This window comes from Prunus persica, chromosome G2 (assembly GCF_000346465.2).
Source record: "Prunus persica cultivar Lovell chromosome G2, Prunus_persica_NCBIv2, whole genome shotgun sequence".
Lineage (NCBI taxonomy): Eukaryota > Viridiplantae > Streptophyta > Magnoliopsida > Rosales > Rosaceae > Prunus > Prunus persica.
The window spans coordinates 22,011,494-22,028,880 of NC_034010.1; the positions used below are offsets into that span (position 1 = coordinate 22,011,494).

The window sequence follows — 17,387 nt, forward strand, 5'->3', positions numbered from 1 at the left end:
GTAAATATATCTTATAAAAGGGTTACTCTCTTTTCTTTCTTTTTTCCACTTGACATGCATTGGTCAGTGAAGCAGAGATGCTATGTGCCCTTTGCTCTGTTTGTTGCTTAAAACGATTAATTTTGAGGGTGAAGAAAATGTTTCCCAACAACCAATAAAAAAGCAAAAGAATATCATTGTAATGATTACAATTTGCTAATTAGGAATTAGGTAAATTTTTATAGAATGACTATAACTTCATTGCAAAGAAAAACAGCACATACAACTAGATCATAATTAGAATGGACTAAATTGGAAAAAGCCTTTGTGTGTTCAAGTGTTCTGTTCAAATAAAATTTCCAGATTTGATCTTACATGCATTTCGAAATGATTTCCAAGCATGTTTCTGTGTTTGGTTGCTGAGAAAATTGGTCTTCTCAGCAGCAGATTAAGAAGACTAATACTGATAGAGCTAGTTTTGATTAACAACCACCAAGAAAGAGATTAGTTTAGGAATGAATAAATAAATCAGCCTACAAATGTGTAACCCTAAACCTACATAGATCAAGGACGGTAATAATGCATAAACAAATATAGTCTCCTTCACTTGTTGAATTCTGCAATTGCGAGATGATTCATGTATAGACACCTCTATCCCGTAGTTTCGAGATCCTACAACTGAAGCTCTATAGCAATTACAGAGCGTATAAAGGAGAGACATATATATATATGCAATATGTAGGGTATTAATATGTGGTTGCTGCTGATACAGGTAGATGCATTGCTGCAGGCACAGCAGCAAATGAGGACTTGGCTCATCTCATTGGGTCTTGGACTTTGCTTAATTAATATTTCCAATTCACTGTGATGTTTTATACGCAATGGAATGGACAAGTAGTTTTGGATGATTTTAGGCGTGTAGCTCAGCTGCGATCTGATTCTGATAGTACAATGATATTGTATTATCAGCAGCCTATTTGTAGCAGGGGCCCCGTCACTAATTTTGTACAAGACGAGTGAAAAACACAAACTAGAACAGTTATTTCAATAAACTTTGAAATAAATAGACACGGACCTGGCACTCACATGTCATACCCTACCAAACCCTCTGAAATTAGCCTTTCATATATATATATATATATCCAAAACTTTGAAATGTTACTGTTTCGGACAACATTCGCTTTCTTAAACTTGGTTTGCACCTTTGCTACTTTGTCAAGTAGCTGCCTGTATTATCACTCATGACATGGGACATAATTCAGATATAAAAAAATGAATCGTGCTACATGATAAAATTGTAGGGAAAACGAGACCAAGAAAAGGAATCATGATCAACCCTCCTCAGCTCAATGTAGATAAATTTTTGACCGGTTAATAGATTAGGACAGACGAAGCATATCGAGAGTAAATGAGTTAAAAATAACTAATGTGAAAAAAGAAAGAAAAGTATACACAAGATAATGGAAAGAAGAATACGTTTTAAGGTAGAGGCCCAAATCTTAACACATTTGGGCCACAATCCATCAAATTAAATTAATCTTTACAAACCGATGTATTCTGAGTCGAATGATGACACTAATAACAAATACCTAAATTCTAAACCCTTATGAATAAACTAATTATCCAGTTAGTTGGAGGAGGTCTCAGGTTCGATTCACATTAATGACGAGAATTAATACCATATGAGCTAAGAAAGGGTGTTTTTGCCTAGGTCATGATTGTCAATATGGAGAGTTTTCTCAAATTAACCAAATAGTGCGGTAGAGGGCATGAAAGTTAACTTTGAATAGACGAAGCATGTCGAGATTAAAGAGGTTAAAAGTCATTAATGTGAAAAAGGAAAGAACATTATATACGAGATAATGGGAAACAAGAATACGTTTGAAGGTTGGCAAGAGGCCCAATCCTTACAACATCTGACTTGGGCCACAACCCATCAAATTAAACCAATCTATACGTTTGAAGTCTCATTTGCGTAGCATAGAGCAACTCTCTCCCATGAGAGAGTTGTCTTATACGACAGTCGTATTCAAGAATTTCTCCTACTTATCATGAGGCTATTGATGTCACACTTGGGGGGCCACCAGATTCTCAAATGGAACCATGTAATCATTCTAATCACGCTAATTTGCACATAAACTTGGGTTTTATGGTAAAATAAAATTACCTAAAACGAAAGCCATTGTATAAAAACGACTCTGTTTCTTATTTAGAAGCTAGCTATTTTTACACGGTGCCTATTATCATATCAGAACACTCTTTCCGCTTGAGACGCTTCTATTTCGCCATAACCCCTCTGCGTTTTTGTGTGTTGTGTTTTCTGTTTCCTTCACATTTTGATCATCCCAATAGCTTAAAATTTTTTTATTGTTTTTTTTCATTCTCTGAAACTCGCTGGAAACGGTACGAAAATGGGGATGCAACAGCAGGTGGAGAAAATGCAGCTCCGGCAGGGGTTTCAAAATCTGTGGCATACCGATTTGATGGGCACTGTGACCGCCGATACTCCATGTAAGTGGTCATATTTAATTATAGGCAGGTGGTTGGTGTTTTTCTGTTTGGTTTCCGAGAATATGAGGGAAAATAAAAAGATGAAGGGAAAGCAGAGATCATTATTCAGAGAGAATGTAATGTAAATTCTTGTTTTTAAGGGCTACCCAAATGGATGTTGTTGGTAATTAGTTGTTTGGTTTCTAGGAAAGTGGCATGGGAAATGGAATGGAAGGGTTGAATTTTTCTTTGGGTTTTGGTTTTTTTTTCCTTTTTTTAATTTTCTTCAATGTTCTGTTTTCTCTGCAGATTGTTGCTTTGCGTGTTTCTGGTAAGCAAATGTTATCTAAGATGCATTGTTGTATTTATTTATTTTTTTATTTTTTTCTTTCATGGAAATTCTAATTTTTTATTTCCCCTGTAGATTTATTAGGCTAACCCAGAAGCAAATTCTAATCAGTTTTTTCTTTGTTACCTGATCGTAGTGGTCCGTGTGTTTCTTACCTGCTACGCAAGCAAGCTCTTTATAATGACATGTCAAGGTAACTAATAATTACAAGCATTAATTTCTAAATATAATCCTGATCATCTAACAAAACTTAATTAAGATTAAATGTTGAGTACTCATTAATAATTTTGCACGCTTCTCTGTTTTAGGTACAAATGCTGTGCCGGATTTATGCCGTGCAGTGGAAGATTCGGAGAAAGTCACTGCCCTGAATTGTGTCTAGGCACTGAGGTACTAATTACATGTTGCATTTTGTCCAAAAAAAATTACATGTTGCATATTTTATCCGTAAAGAAAAAAATGATTAAATTTGTGTTACTTTCCTTGTTGTGTACAGGTTTGCTTCTGCTTTGGAACTTCGGTTTCCTCAACACGCTTTCTTATACAAGATGAACTCAACATAAAAACAACACCCTGCGATAACTGCATGATTGTAATCTCTCTCTCTCTCTCTCTCTCTCTCTCTGTGTTTACAAATCTTAAGATATTAGGCTCTTGGGTTAGTCAAATGACGCCGAGAAATCGGCTGTCATTAGGCTAGGTCAAGAGCTCGATCTCCTTCCCTTGTAACAAAAAGGAAAGCCTTAAGACATCGTTCTCACTCACTCCAACGTGGGCTTGTCCTGTAGGGATTTATGCTCGTCCTCAGCCAAATTGCATGCATATTCTCCTTGATTGCTTGCATAACTGGAAATGAAGAGCTGGGTGAGCTTTCGAATGCCTTGAGCTGCATTGCCGACACGGTCTTTTGCTCGTAAGGCCTTTATTTTCCACCCTTCTCAACAAATTCAATCCGGAGCTCTTTAAGTACATACTCTTGTATTGATTTTTCTTTTCTTGGACTTGTTCTGTTTTTTTTTTTTTTTTCCAGGGTCTGTGCTTGCATCCAGGTATGCAATAATTTAAAAACTAATCAAGCAAATACCAGTTGCATGTTTTCTTTTTTGTTTTTTTGGTAACAAATAAATTTTTATGTGGAGTTACGCAGACACAGCACCATTTTGAACTGAACAAAAGAGATGGAAAGCTTCCGCCGGCGGTTTTGGGAGTGCCTCAGGTGCAGCAGATGTCGCGTACTGATGAGAAAAATCCACCACAAACCGGATATTATTAAATGTGATACATGTAGTATTACTCTTTAATTTTTCATATAAATTAATCAATAGAGGTCATTTACTTACAAACTACAATTAAATAGCAATTCTTAGTAATAGACCACAATATTTATTCCCTCTTACCTGAATCTTTGAAAGCTTAAAACGCAGCGTTTGACTGGGGGAAAAATGTTTAAGGGGTTGCACCCATTGTGTACAAAAATTTTGCAAAGGTAAAACATTGGCAGAGAGAGAGAGAGAGAGAGAGAGAGAGAGAGAGAATTGTAGAAAAAACAGACGATATATCATGAGGATTATTATTCTATACGGCTTAGATGTATTCCTGCTGTCAAAACCAACGGATAGAATTTTACTACAACACACTTACGTGCCGCGCACTGGAGTCTCAACCTCGAATTTTTTTAAAAGAGCTGACGTGGATTACTATTTAATTTCTATTTATAGAGTACAGCTATGTTTCCTATTTAAACAGTATAGCCGCACGGCTATACTTTTAAAATTTCTATTTATAGCGTATAGCCGAACGGCTATACCTTTAAAATTATCTATTTATAGAGTACAGCCGAGCGGCTATACTGTTAAAATTTATATTAAAATTTCCATTTTAGCCGTTCGGTTATAAGGTTAAATAGTATAGCCGCGCGGCTATACTGTTAAAATTCCGAGAGTGTAGCCGCGCGGCTATACTGTTTGGATCATTTTACCCCAGCAACAAAAAAACCTAAAATTTATAAATAAATAAAAGTGATATAATTGGACAATGTCAATGGGCATCAAGCTTAAATTGTTGTTTCATATTTTATTAAAGACCTTTTTCTTTGAACAATACCCAAATTATATTATTCTTCACCCCATAACAAAAGAAACTATATTGCATGAGCTTGTTTGATCTTGAAAAAGAAAATTTATTTGTCTTGCATAAATAAGCTCCAACATGTAGTAATCTGCAGGTATTAATTTTGTATTCCATTCTCTCTATCTCTACTTTTTAAATAACAAAAAAGTTATCGCCTATTCTGAAAAAAATAACGAAAAAAGTTCTCTTCGACGACAAAGAACCCAAAAATAAAACTACAAAATTTAGAACGCTAAAATTCTTTTTGCATGGACCCCTTAAAAAGATTTACTTTTGTAATTTATAAAGAAAGAATATAATAACTTAGGTTTCCATAATAATTTATCTTTTGGATCATTTCATCGTAGCTACCACAAAAATAGTTTCTCTTTTCAAACCAAATTAGCCCAATTACGAAAAGAAAAATATTTCCCTCCTTACCATATAAGTAAGAGCTCTTATACTCCTGCTACTAGCAATGTGATATATGTGCAACAATTTTTCTTTTTTATATTTTGATGAATTATTTTTGTATATGTAATTCGCAGAAAGAAGAAATATCTCCTTATAAGTAAGGAGGCAAGTAATATAGTATGCTTAAGAAAAATGGTAATTACAAAATCTTCATAGCACTTTTCATAAATTGAAGTAATTGCATGAATTATTTCAACAAAAAGAAACTTTATAAAATAGTACGTGGCTTAAGATCCTAAGCCATGAATTACATATTTGGACATAGCAAAACGCCACCTGTGTTTTTTCCCCATGCAATCTTTTTCAGGTCCTCGAACGTAATTTCACTCGTTCGTCACCACCACCAAGCTTCCGCTCTACCTTACCTATATATAATGCATACATGAAATCCTCTCACGCTTTGTGATATTGAGCGCAACGCTTCATTTTCACCACAAAGCCGCTCTGGGCGTGTTTTTGCTTATGGGTTTGTCCCCATTTCGATCTCGTTAGGTTAAATTTTCGTTATCGGAAGCTTGTTTGGATCGTGAGAAAATGGGGATTCAAGACCAGGTGGGGAAGATGCAGACCCGTCAGGGGTATAGGAATCTATGGCACGCCGATTTGATGGGCACCATGACTACCGATACTCCCTGTAAGTTGTGATTTGTATTGGTTCGTGCATTGTTCTTCAGTTTCTGTTTGGTTCCCGAGAAAATGAGAGGCAAATGAAGAAAACAGAGAAGGAAACCAATGGGACATATACAGAGGGGTCTTCTTATAATTGGATTTGTCTTTCTTTGTTACGTTTTGACTGTTTGATAATTGGTTTATGAGAAAACAAAAAGAACAGAGGAAAAAAATAAATAATAGGAAGAAACGAATTCGAAGATTTGAGTCCTGCTGCTACTGAGACTCCATGCAGATTTGAGTGCCTTTTTTTTCTTTTTTAGCTGAATAGGTTTTGACTTTTGTGCATATACGATCCATGTGACGTAAGTTCTTTTTTGTTTTCTCTTGTTCACTCTGTCTGATGGTAGCCAAATGCAGGTTATACTTGCAGTTGTTTGGTTTCTGAGAAAGAGAAACGGGAAAATGATTGAAAAAAAAGTGTAGTTTTTTTGTCTCAAAAGGAATGGGAAAATTAGAATTATATATTTTTATATCATCAGCTCCACATGGCTTTACTTTAGACGTATGGATTTTTGGTATTTCTTTCTTTATGTGAATATGATCTGACCTTCAATTTTAATCTTATTGTGATCTGTTTGTTCTGCAGATTGTTGCTTTGCAGCTTTCTGGTAAGCACTCTTATACTATGATATTTTCATGTCAATGATTTCATTGTGATACTCTGTTCAATTTTTCTGTACTCAGTGTTGTGAATTATCTAATTTGTTATTTGTAACATGATCACAGTGGTCCATGTGTTTCTTACCTGCTGCGAAAACGAGCTCTTTATAATGATATGTCAAGGTAACTAATAACTACTACATTCATTTCTAGATATTCCTGATCATCAAAACAAAGATTGAGGTTACTGAATACTAGTTCTGCAATCTTCTCTGTTACTTACTACAGGTACAGATGCTGTGCCGGGTATATGCCATGCAGTGGAAGGTGCGGCGAACGTCACTGCCCCGAATTGTGTCTTGGCACTGAGGTATTAATTTCTTTGATTTTGATGTGATAAACTTTATGAATAAATTAGCACTGTGGTATTCATCAATTTGAAAGATTAAATGCAGGCTTAGCTTTGCCCTTATGCACTCTATTCCTACATTTTCCTAGACATAGGCATACATAGAGTTTTAGTTTTATGTTTGGATGCTTCTTAATTGTTTTCAGGTTTGCTTCTGCTTTGCAACTTCAGTTGCCTCGACACGCTTTCTAATACAAGATGAGTTCAATATACAGACAGCACCGTGCGATAACTGCATTATTGTAATCTCTCTCTCTCTCTCTCTCTATGTTTTTGTTTACAGCTCTTTCTCTGTCTGTACATCTTCTGATATCCTTTTCACTTCAACATGGCCTTCTTTTGTAGGGATTTATGCTCTGCCTCAACCAACTTGCATGTATATGCTCCTTGATTGCTTGCATAACTGGAAGTGGGGAGCTCTCAGATATTTCCAGTGTGTTGAGCTGTATAGCCGACACGGTCTTTTGCTCGTAAGGCCTTCATTTCACCCTGATCTCAACAACACATTCAGTCCAGAGCTCATTACATCTTGTATTGATTCTTTGCCTTGTTCTGTTTTTTCAGGGTCTGTGCTTGCATGCAGGTATGCAATGAAATAGTAAAGAAGCAAATTTTAAAAGCATTGAGCTTCTGAGTCTTTTTTGCTCACGAACCCGTTTGCTCTAAGATACTAAAATTTTAATCTCCCCCCAGAAACACATGCTCTACCTTAATGGTGTTTTTGATAGGATGTACTTTCATGTAGATCCCAATTTCATGGTGATTTTAAAATCTCTGTTGTAACAAACAAAACCTTGATGTGGAGTTATGCAGACCCAGCACAAGCTTGAACTGGACAAAAGGGATGGCAAGCTTCCACAGCCAGTTATGGCAGTTCCTCCAATGCAGCAGATGTCTCGAATGGATCAGCCAATTCCTTATGCCGGATATCATCATCAGCGGCCAGTCTATTCACCTCCACCAACAGGATATCCAGGTCATGCGGGGTATCCAAATCAACATGCAGGATATCCACCAGCAGGATACCCACCAGCAGGCTATCCACCAGCAGGATATCCAAATCAACCTGCAGGCTATATGCCTCCACCAGCATATGGGCAACCAGTATATCCTCCAGGGCCTCCTCCTCCTGTGCGTCCTCCAGAATCTCCACATGGTATTTATTCTGCGGATTCCGGTGTTTTCCCTCCTGCAGTACCTCCTCCTCCACCTCCTGGTTATATCCCAGAATCTCCATCCGCACCTCCCGGACCGCCAAGGGATAAAACCTTCTCCTCCTAGTCGTACCGGTCCTTCTTCTAATCCTCCCAAGTGATTCTGATCATGCATTGCAGACAGATTCATTCATGTGGATCTGCAAATTGGCATGGATTTTATGATTAATGTTGGTTGAGTTCAATGATAAACATGTAGTGTTTCTTAGTTAAGGAACAGTCATTTACCCATCAATGTCTCCCAATTGAACTTCTTTTTTGGAACCAACTTAGTTTCTTCCAAGTGCTCAACCAATTTTGAGCCTACTCATGTGATCCTTTTCCGCTAAACAAATCTCAAACTAGAATAAAGCAAAATATATGAAATTCAATCTCTGTTTTCTGACATTCTGTGGGACTATAATAGAGGACTGAATTTTCATCATGCATCTCATCAAGTCCTATGTTGGGGCTCTTCCTTTTTTCTGTTTCTAATAGTGATTTGCTTTTGTACTTTTTTTTATATACCAAAATTAGTAAGGAGGAGGTATTTTCTCACATACACACAATCAAGGTGTTATAGAGATTTAAAATTGATATCACCGGTCTCCAAATCATTATCCTTTTTTACTAGGTTAGACTCCATTAACGTTTGCTTTTCTACTTGGGAAGGTGAAATTTGAAGTTTTTCCCCTGGATGGTGCTAGAACATTAATTCCATAAATTTTTTAATTTATTTTTATGGTGAGGTGGCTTTGGTACTGGTGTGGTGGGGAAATATGCCAAAATATATAGCTGGACCAATGCAGAGAAGGCCAGTGCCAGCCTGATAGAATTTTATTTACCTTTCCAACTTTAGGAACTGCAGAGCACTTGACATGAGGAGGGGCAGCCTCTGTCTCACAGAGCCTGAGATTGAGAAATGTCAAGCACAGATCCCAATTTCTATATCAGTCAGTCATGACTCATGAGCATGATGATGATGAATTCTAAAATAAAATAATTTTAAAACAAAATTATGATGATGTCAAAGAAGAAACATGTGATAAATTTCTCTTTCAAACAAGTTTAGAAAAATAAAACTAACAGATATCAAGTTGTGATTAATTAGTCAAAGTAGAGAGTGCACGTATAATTAGGTACCCATCATGAGCTTTGATGCCAAAACTTTACATATTAGATGCAAACATAAAGCTTTAACACATTTCTAAGATTTCATGGACCAAAATATACATACCAAAATGATGTTTGTTACCAAATAAACACCAAAGTTTCAATTGAGTTCATGACACAAGAGTTTACCTCGAGTTTCAATTGAATTACGAAACTTTTTGTAACGAATGAGAACATTGAATGACCTAATTGCCTCAAAAAAGACTTTGAGACTCAATTGAAACTCAGATTAAAATTCAGAAACCGCTAAATTAAAAACCCCACTAAAATTTTTACAAATTTTTGATAATTTATATATATCCAAGCCATTATTAAATAGCACTGACTCTGACAAGATCCGAATAAATCGATTGGTTACCTTTACCTGCCCAACAACATCAACAAACTCCAATACTCCTAAATTCAATCACCACCATATAATCATTAAAAAAAATAGATAACAAGATTACAAATAATTAAAAATTAATATATATATTTCACATAAAATCCAATACTCCTCCCTCTCTCCACTCTCCAGTCTGCAATATCATAATTGGCATTTGCAGCCCACTTTTACACCCAATTGCCAAGACCCACCTCTACATTCCTTTTTTTTGTTTTAAAAAAATAATAAATTAAAAAAAATTCCCACCTACACATTTTCTAAAGTTGTTGACTTGACTTCTAAATCCAAAGAAAAACCCACAGAATACTAGAACAAATTTGCTGGGGATGAAATTGTATATCACACAAAATTTCATGAAAAAATGAAAAATAAAAAAGATGGAGAATCATAGCATTTGTATTTCAATATATAAAAAATATACAAAAACAAAGAGAAATTATCCAAAATTTTCCCTCTTCTCTGTCTTCTTTTTTTTCTTCTTCTTCTTCTTCAAATAAGGCACCAAATTTTCATGTATTTAGGCACCAAATTTGTCATGTATATATACATTTCATTGCCTCCGCAGCATGCCACCGGAATATAAAAAAAGTAAAAAAGTGAAAAAACCACAAATTCCTGCAGCCTCAAACCGAACTGTACTCGCTGTAAAATTCATGGTGAATCTCAGAGGCAGCCCAGAGCCGTTGATTAAACTCATCGCTCATCTCATCAGGCACGAAGGGCGTCCTACAAAGAGGGCACGTCTTCTGATCATGGTCCATCCAACGGTCCAAACACGCCCTGTGAAAAATGTGCTTGCAATTCGTTAAACACCTGATCTCCTCCTCGACCTCAAACTCGTACAGACAAACGGCACAGTTTTCAGGCCGGTCTCCGGCTAGGTCCCGAAACTTAATCACGGGCAGGAATTCCCGGATCAGGAGGGCCGATACGGGCGGGTTTTCGGGCATACGGGTCCTGGTCTCTGGCCAAACGACGTCGGTTTCGAGAAATTCGGAGAGACCCAGAAAGTAGAAGAGCGAGAAAATGAGGTTTCGGATGAAACCCAGAAGAGAGAGTGTGTGGAGAAAGATGTTGGGAAAGAAGACCTCTGTGTATCCCACTGGGAAGCCCATGGAGGCTAGATAGAGAAAGTAGGTTATATTGGGGGAGAGAGAGAGAGAGAGAGAGAGAGAGAGAGAGAGAGAGAGAGAAACTGGGGTTCGTTGCCTGAAGGCGAAGGCTTTTATAGAGAGAGAGAGAGAGAGAGAGAGAGTGCCGAAATAGGGAAGGCCTTAAGTGGAAGCTTCTGTTTCGGCTGTGAAGGTCTTTCTTTCTTTGATAGAGTCACCGACTGTAACCCTCCGGATTATCCGGGGTCCGCTTGAATCTGCGCTGTGATTGGCGGGATGGCTTTAGTGGGCCATGCGGCTCACTGTGCCGTGTGGGTTACTTTGACTCTGCGTGACCCGCTCGCACGAGATGTTAGAATTGCACACGTGTCACGTGGTGAAATTAGGAAAGAGATAGGAAGTGGGTGTGCTATTAATCTACCTGGTTAATTACTGTGAGTAATGTAATTAGGGATTAATTAAGTACTGAGATAACTGTACTTATCCTGTCATTTCATAATTGTGTCATCATCTTTGTTATCTGTTTGGGCGGCATTTGGTATATCTCATCATTATTGACCATGAGATTTTTCATTGACCACAATTTCCCTCTTCATTTTAGTTGGAAAATGGAAGGCAATGCTTTTTCCTTGTAATTCTATAGCTTAATTTACGGGTTTTCTTCTTTCTTTCATTTTTTAGTTTTTCAATTTTAAAATCCGTGATTTTGCTTTCTACTATCGTCTCTGATTTGGTTATTATTTTAGAATATAGGATTTTGATTTAAAAAATCATCTATAAACACAATGATGAAGTCAGGAATTTAAATAAGTGGGACACCTCAAAAAAATTCAAAGCAACTTTTTGTAATAAATGGTACAAAATTTGTAATTCGTTCACATTTTCTATTTCTTTTATCTCTTATGCAACGCAAAAAATAATTTAGACATCGATCTGAGTAAAAGTGAAAGGAGTGTCCAAGAATTTAAGAGGAATTTTGTATCCAATTTTACAGTAAAAGATATGTTAGTTATGGAATCAAAATAATGGAGAGAGGGCATGTGCCCCCTTTGGTCCTATGCATATGCTTGAATAGTGATCACGTACATAAATATCTGATACTCAAATTAAAATTTAAGTGTCAGAACTTTTCATGCATTTTTTTTCCAATTATTGTAAGTTTCACAAAATAAAATAAAATGTAATCATTGTAAGTTTCCAATTATTTTATATAACTGAGACACTCACATAATATAATGACGTTTATAATTCGATTCATACATACTTATAATGACAGCATCCGATTAAGCAGCCGGACGCAAGAATCTCTCGTAATAACCTTACAAATACCTTTTTCTAAGCTTGAAGACTGCCAATAAACATGAATATATTTTCAGCATGCATCTACTTATTTAATGCACGTGTAAATCTTGCAGAAATTAAATGGTTATGTAATGAGAAGTCTGTTACTTTCATTTTATTAATTAATGTGTCCCGATTAACACAATCTTATTTAATGAATATGTGCTTCATACTTATGTGTGTGGTCTCTCACTCGGCTTAAATTAGTATATCAGAACCCTGTAGATCAATAATTTGCTCAGAAAACAAGGCTTAAAGGTGCATCAGCGATTATAATACTGTATTAGTGGATTATGAAAAGGATTATCAGCTAATCTAATTAAATTATGGGTCCTGTAGATGTTTTTTTTAAAAATCTCTTCCCCTTTCCGTTGGGTGCTAATTTGTCACAATATATTTTTTTAATGTAGAGTTTGAGTACATTTTTATTAAAATATACCCTCACTTTATTTTTTTTTTATTTTGGTTCAATCATTCACAGATTATTTCTGCCTTGACGTGGTCATGGGAACAGTAATTAATGATTGTAGTTGTTGAAGAATTTCCACCTTTAATCAAAATTTCAACATGCTAAGCTTATCATTCATTCAGTGGAACACCATGATTAAAACATTGCTCAAGACTAATACTTTTTGGTTTAGAAAAATTTGGTTTTTAAGGGTCGATTACTTGTTGATCATATTCATATCTCGAGGCATTGTTTAGATGACACACGCAATGTATGTGGAATGTGATGATCGTGACACGAAGAAAATAAAGAATAGACATGTTAGAAGATACTGGAAGCAGAGAATGAATTTAGTAATCTTAGCTTGTAAATTTCAATTTGACGAAATATGGATGCGATGGACATTTCCAAAATGATGTTCTCTTCCAAAATGATGTTCTCTTAAACCCAACAATTGTAACTTTCCTTTGGTCAAAATCTCAATGTCTTAGTCATTGTTTAATAGTTTAAGCATAACTAAATGGACGACACACGTGATGCATGCGCAATGTGATAACCTGTTATATAGAAAATTTAACATGTCAAAAATCTCGTAAGTAGGGAATGAATAATTACTTTACCAACCTTATAAGTGACAATATTTGTCCTTAACATGGATAATGTAGATAAGCTAGTTTAATGAAATAATTAAGCATCGCATAATTGAAATTAATGAGGTAAGGGAATGAATAAAAGAGAGAGTGGGGCATGCCCACTTTGGAGAAGTCCATGATAAGGTTTGTGGGGAGGACAAGCAAAATCAAAGGTCCATAAGAAGAGTAAGCTAGCCAGGCCAAATGCATGATCTTCAATCAGTAGGGAAAGAAATTAAAGGACAAGACAAATAGGCGTCGGTGGTAAGACCCCTGGCCAACCAACACGGCATCATGGCAAGGGTTAGGGCTCCATCTCCATCAATTTCCCAACCAAAAAATAAAAAAACCCCAGAGGCAGCAGTGCACCTGCATGAAGAAGATGATGCTGATGCTGATGCGCGCACAGCTTCAACTGAGAGTTGATGGCAACCCTAATTTGGCTTTGACTAGGGCAGGCCTAGACAACTGATGGCCCCAACTGCTCCCTTATCATTCTCGCTTGGCCCAAATAAAGTATTTTTTTTGCTATCTGGTGGACAACAAGTGGTCTCTGGTCTTTTGCTGGTAGACCAGCAGTCATGGTCAGGAGGAGGAAAAAGAAAAAGAAAATTCACAAAGAGAGAAAATGGTGGTCAATAGAAGATTCAAGAGGTTTGTGCAGACAGATGAGATGAGGGACAAAAACAAATTAATATGGTTGGTGCTTGAAAATTGTGGTGCCAGATTGTGTGAGATGCATTGGCAGGGCCAGTGTTTGGAAAATTGTTTAGGCCCCCCCTTCCCCAAAAGAGAAAATCTGTGATGAGGCATTTTTATACACACTCATAGTTGTAGGTTTACAGGAAAACAAAAATAAAAAAATAAAGTGTAACTTTTTGTTGTTTTATAATTTATAATAGTGGCTTTTTGGCCTCTTGTGGACCTCTTATAGAAAAGAAATTGAGTTTCTTTAAAATAATAGGCTTTTCTATAATCACACATACATTTTTTTTATTTTACTAAAAATTTTGAGGACCTTCCTACATTAGTAAATTGTTAGTAGAAAAAAAAAACAAAAAAAAAACCATGAGTTCTAGCTCAAGCGGTAAGTTGTAGGTTCGAATCTTGTTGTGTTTAAAAAGAGTCAATCAATGGTTAATTTGATATTGTGACGAAAAGAAGTACCAATAATATAACAATCCGTAACTTTTAGAGTTGGCTTTGTTACCTTTTAAAAATAGACACGAAATCTTTGCATACCCTAATCTAAAGAGATGTAAAATATAACTAGCCCTGAAAAGAGTGCAAACATTAAAGAAAGAAAAGGAAGAGAAAATTCTTTGCTTTAAGAACCCACTTAAAGTATCTGTCTAACTATAGGTTAGGCAATTGGGTATATCTATATGTACTATGCATTCTTTATAGGGAGATTTAGTATTATACCCAATATAGGAGCTTAAATTATTATTATTATTTTTTTAAAAAAAAAATCTATATGAAATGGACTTTAAAAACACATATAAAGCCCATTTATAACATAACAAAAAAGCTTTTAACTTCTTTTAAATTACAAAACTGCCATTCATTTCTTAAAACAAACCGAACTCCAAAACCTTTTTTTTGGTGGTAAATATCACTAGGTGTCCCCACATATGAAGGGTGGAATTAATCCCCACTCGGGGTTCGACTTGCCCCTGGCCACAAAGTGCTTCCAATGGGTTTTGAACCCCCTGCCATTGAGGCACTAGGTAGCTCGCCAGCTGGAGGTGGCAGTTTGTCAACCCTAAAACTTTTTTAAAAAGCCCAAAACACTCAATAGGGCATTACAGTAATTTAATAATCAAAATTAAATTTAATAAGGCTAGCTGTCATTTTTTGGGTTTGTTTATAAAAATCAAATGGTGTAGGATTTATCTATAGTATTAGTGCTAAGAATGGGTATATGACTAAATATCTCTTCTTTATATGACTTTATATATTTCTTCCTCTTTTTTTTTACTAGAATTAGTTCTGGTTTTTAAGTTGCATTCGGGGTTGAAATATGAAGAAATAAATTAGAATGAAAAGAAATCATGAAAATAAGATATTTCCTTTGTAAATGGTCACATAAAGGTTTGATTTGAAAGAGAGAATGATGTTGTTTCATGTCAAATTGTCAAATTGAGTTTTGTTCAAGGGGGAAGGTAATGCTTAAGGGAGATGAGCAAGGGGACCCAAAACTGTTTGATCTTTGTCTCCCCTTTCACTCCCCCATTAAGCATGCACACCCACAAACTTAAAATATAATCTTATCTTCTCTATAATGTATATGGGCTTCTCCTTCATTGACCTTTTGTTTGGATTTTTCTATCAAAGCCAGCATTGGTGTTCCTATTCAATTTCTTTTGTTTTCATATTGAAATATACCTCTTTTCTTTTCAATCAAGTGTGATTCATGATGCAGACACCATTTTGCACCTATTCAATTACATCAACTGTCCTTATAGCTGTTTTTCTCTTGTTTCCTTTTTCTTTCTTATTCTTTTAAAGGCAAAAACAAAGTTAATTAAATTTGTAATTCAGTTTATCAACTTGTTTCTCGCACTCTTATATATCAATCGGTCACTCTTATATTAGAATATCAATTTGAATCATATATCCGTATAAAAATTCACTTCATTAATACATACACCATATACAATATAGCATCAGTGACGAATCCAATAATTATTTCCTACTAAGGGCGAGATACATATATAAACTTAATATGTATTAGCCACAAATTTTTTTTCCTATTATCTCCTACTAGTGCACATTTACATGTCGCTTTAGAAAGGGCTGCACATCAAGTCATGGCAAAAAGAATTATAATTAATAAGTATATTATTTTTGGGTCATAGTCTCAATGGTTGCAATCAGATAATGTATTATTGGATTAACGTACAAAATGGGCCATGAACTCATGTGCACATGTTTCCTATATACTTGTTTCTCTTCCTAATAAATCGTTCACTGTACTGGCCGTACCTGCCTTAATTTTCTTGGCAAGGTGTGTCTATCACTATCATCTGCATTCATTTTCTCGCCAACCAAAATTATCATAATTTTACTTTGAGCATCTCTATTTTATATTTTATTATTGTTTTATTGCCCAATTATATTGGCATGGCCACAATGTATAATAAAATTACCAACAACCATATATGGTCTCATTATCATTGACGATTCTTAATGGTATTAAATTATTTTTTGGGTCATGCTAGGGAGACCAACTTTAGATACCAACTTGTGTACCAACTCTCTAATAGAGGTGGAGCCCACCAATACAATGGGTCCCACACTCTATTAGAGAGTTGGTACACAAGTTGGCATCTAAAGTTGGTCTCCCTAGCATTTTCCTTATTTTTTTACACAAGCGATGTTTGGAGTAAGGTAACCGAACATATTGCTTTAAATGTCAAAACAACTACTCTTTATCTCTTGACTAACATCAAATTATTCGTAACTAAGTAATAAAGACAAATAAACATAACTCATAATAGTGCACTCTTTAATGAGAAATTCATGCGGCCGCCTCACCCAAAAATTATTTATTTTTAGTTTCTCGGAAGGGTCAAGTCAAATTAAATCAAGCCAACCGATGAATCGAAGCTACCAAAAGAAAATGAAAAGAAAATAAGGGAACATACATTTTTAATAGAAAAGGGGACTTTCGTGTTATGGGTTTTTGTTTTTGTTTTTGTTTTTTTCTTTATCTTGATGTCAAATATCAAATAGGAGAAGTTCAGAAAAAGCAGGCCCCTCCATTTCAAACTAACAAATTTGGATATGAGGCCCAATTGTTGCCTACAAGATCCTTGGACCACTGGCCATCTGGTCCAGCCTATTTGGTACAAAATATAGGAATGCCTTTTATTTTAGGGATTCTTAATTAAGAAATCCAAAAAAAGAAAAAGAAAAAGAGGCTCTCTCAACTCTCTCTCTCATGTTGTGCAAGAGAGGCAATCACTCGAAATCCATACGTATCATGTAAACTCATTACTAGACATATTATGTTGTA

The 17,387-nt window shown here is 35.6% G+C and overlaps 3 protein-coding genes across 3 annotated transcripts; 2 read left to right on the top strand and 1 right to left on the bottom strand.

The window, feature by feature from the left end:
* On the top strand, positions 2,127–4,177 carry LOC18785839. Its single transcript, XM_020556704.1, has 6 exons — positions 2,127–3,011; positions 3,127–3,208; positions 3,315–3,410; positions 3,607–3,731; positions 3,849–3,867; positions 3,966–4,177. Exons 1-6 carry the CDS (start codon positions 3,004–3,006, stop codon positions 4,089–4,091), a joined length of 456 nt encoding a protein of 151 aa, XP_020412293.1. The 5' UTR covers positions 2,127–3,003; the 3' UTR covers positions 4,092–4,177.
* LOC18786994 (leucine-rich repeat extensin-like protein 1) lies at positions 5,936–8,577 on the top strand. Its single transcript, XM_020556701.1, has 8 exons — positions 5,936–6,035; positions 6,660–6,681; positions 6,800–6,856; positions 6,962–7,043; positions 7,229–7,324; positions 7,428–7,552; positions 7,647–7,665; positions 7,896–8,577. The coding sequence occupies exons 1-8, from the start codon at positions 5,936–5,938 to the stop codon at positions 8,361–8,363; spliced, it is 969 nt and encodes a 322-aa protein (XP_020412290.1). The 3' UTR covers positions 8,364–8,577.
* Positions 10,203–11,044, bottom strand: LOC18787424 (E3 ubiquitin-protein ligase RHA1B). Its single transcript, XM_007218463.2, has one exon. It carries the CDS (start codon positions 10,946–10,948, stop codon positions 10,457–10,459), a length of 492 nt encoding a protein of 163 aa, XP_007218525.1. The 5' UTR covers positions 10,949–11,044; the 3' UTR covers positions 10,203–10,456.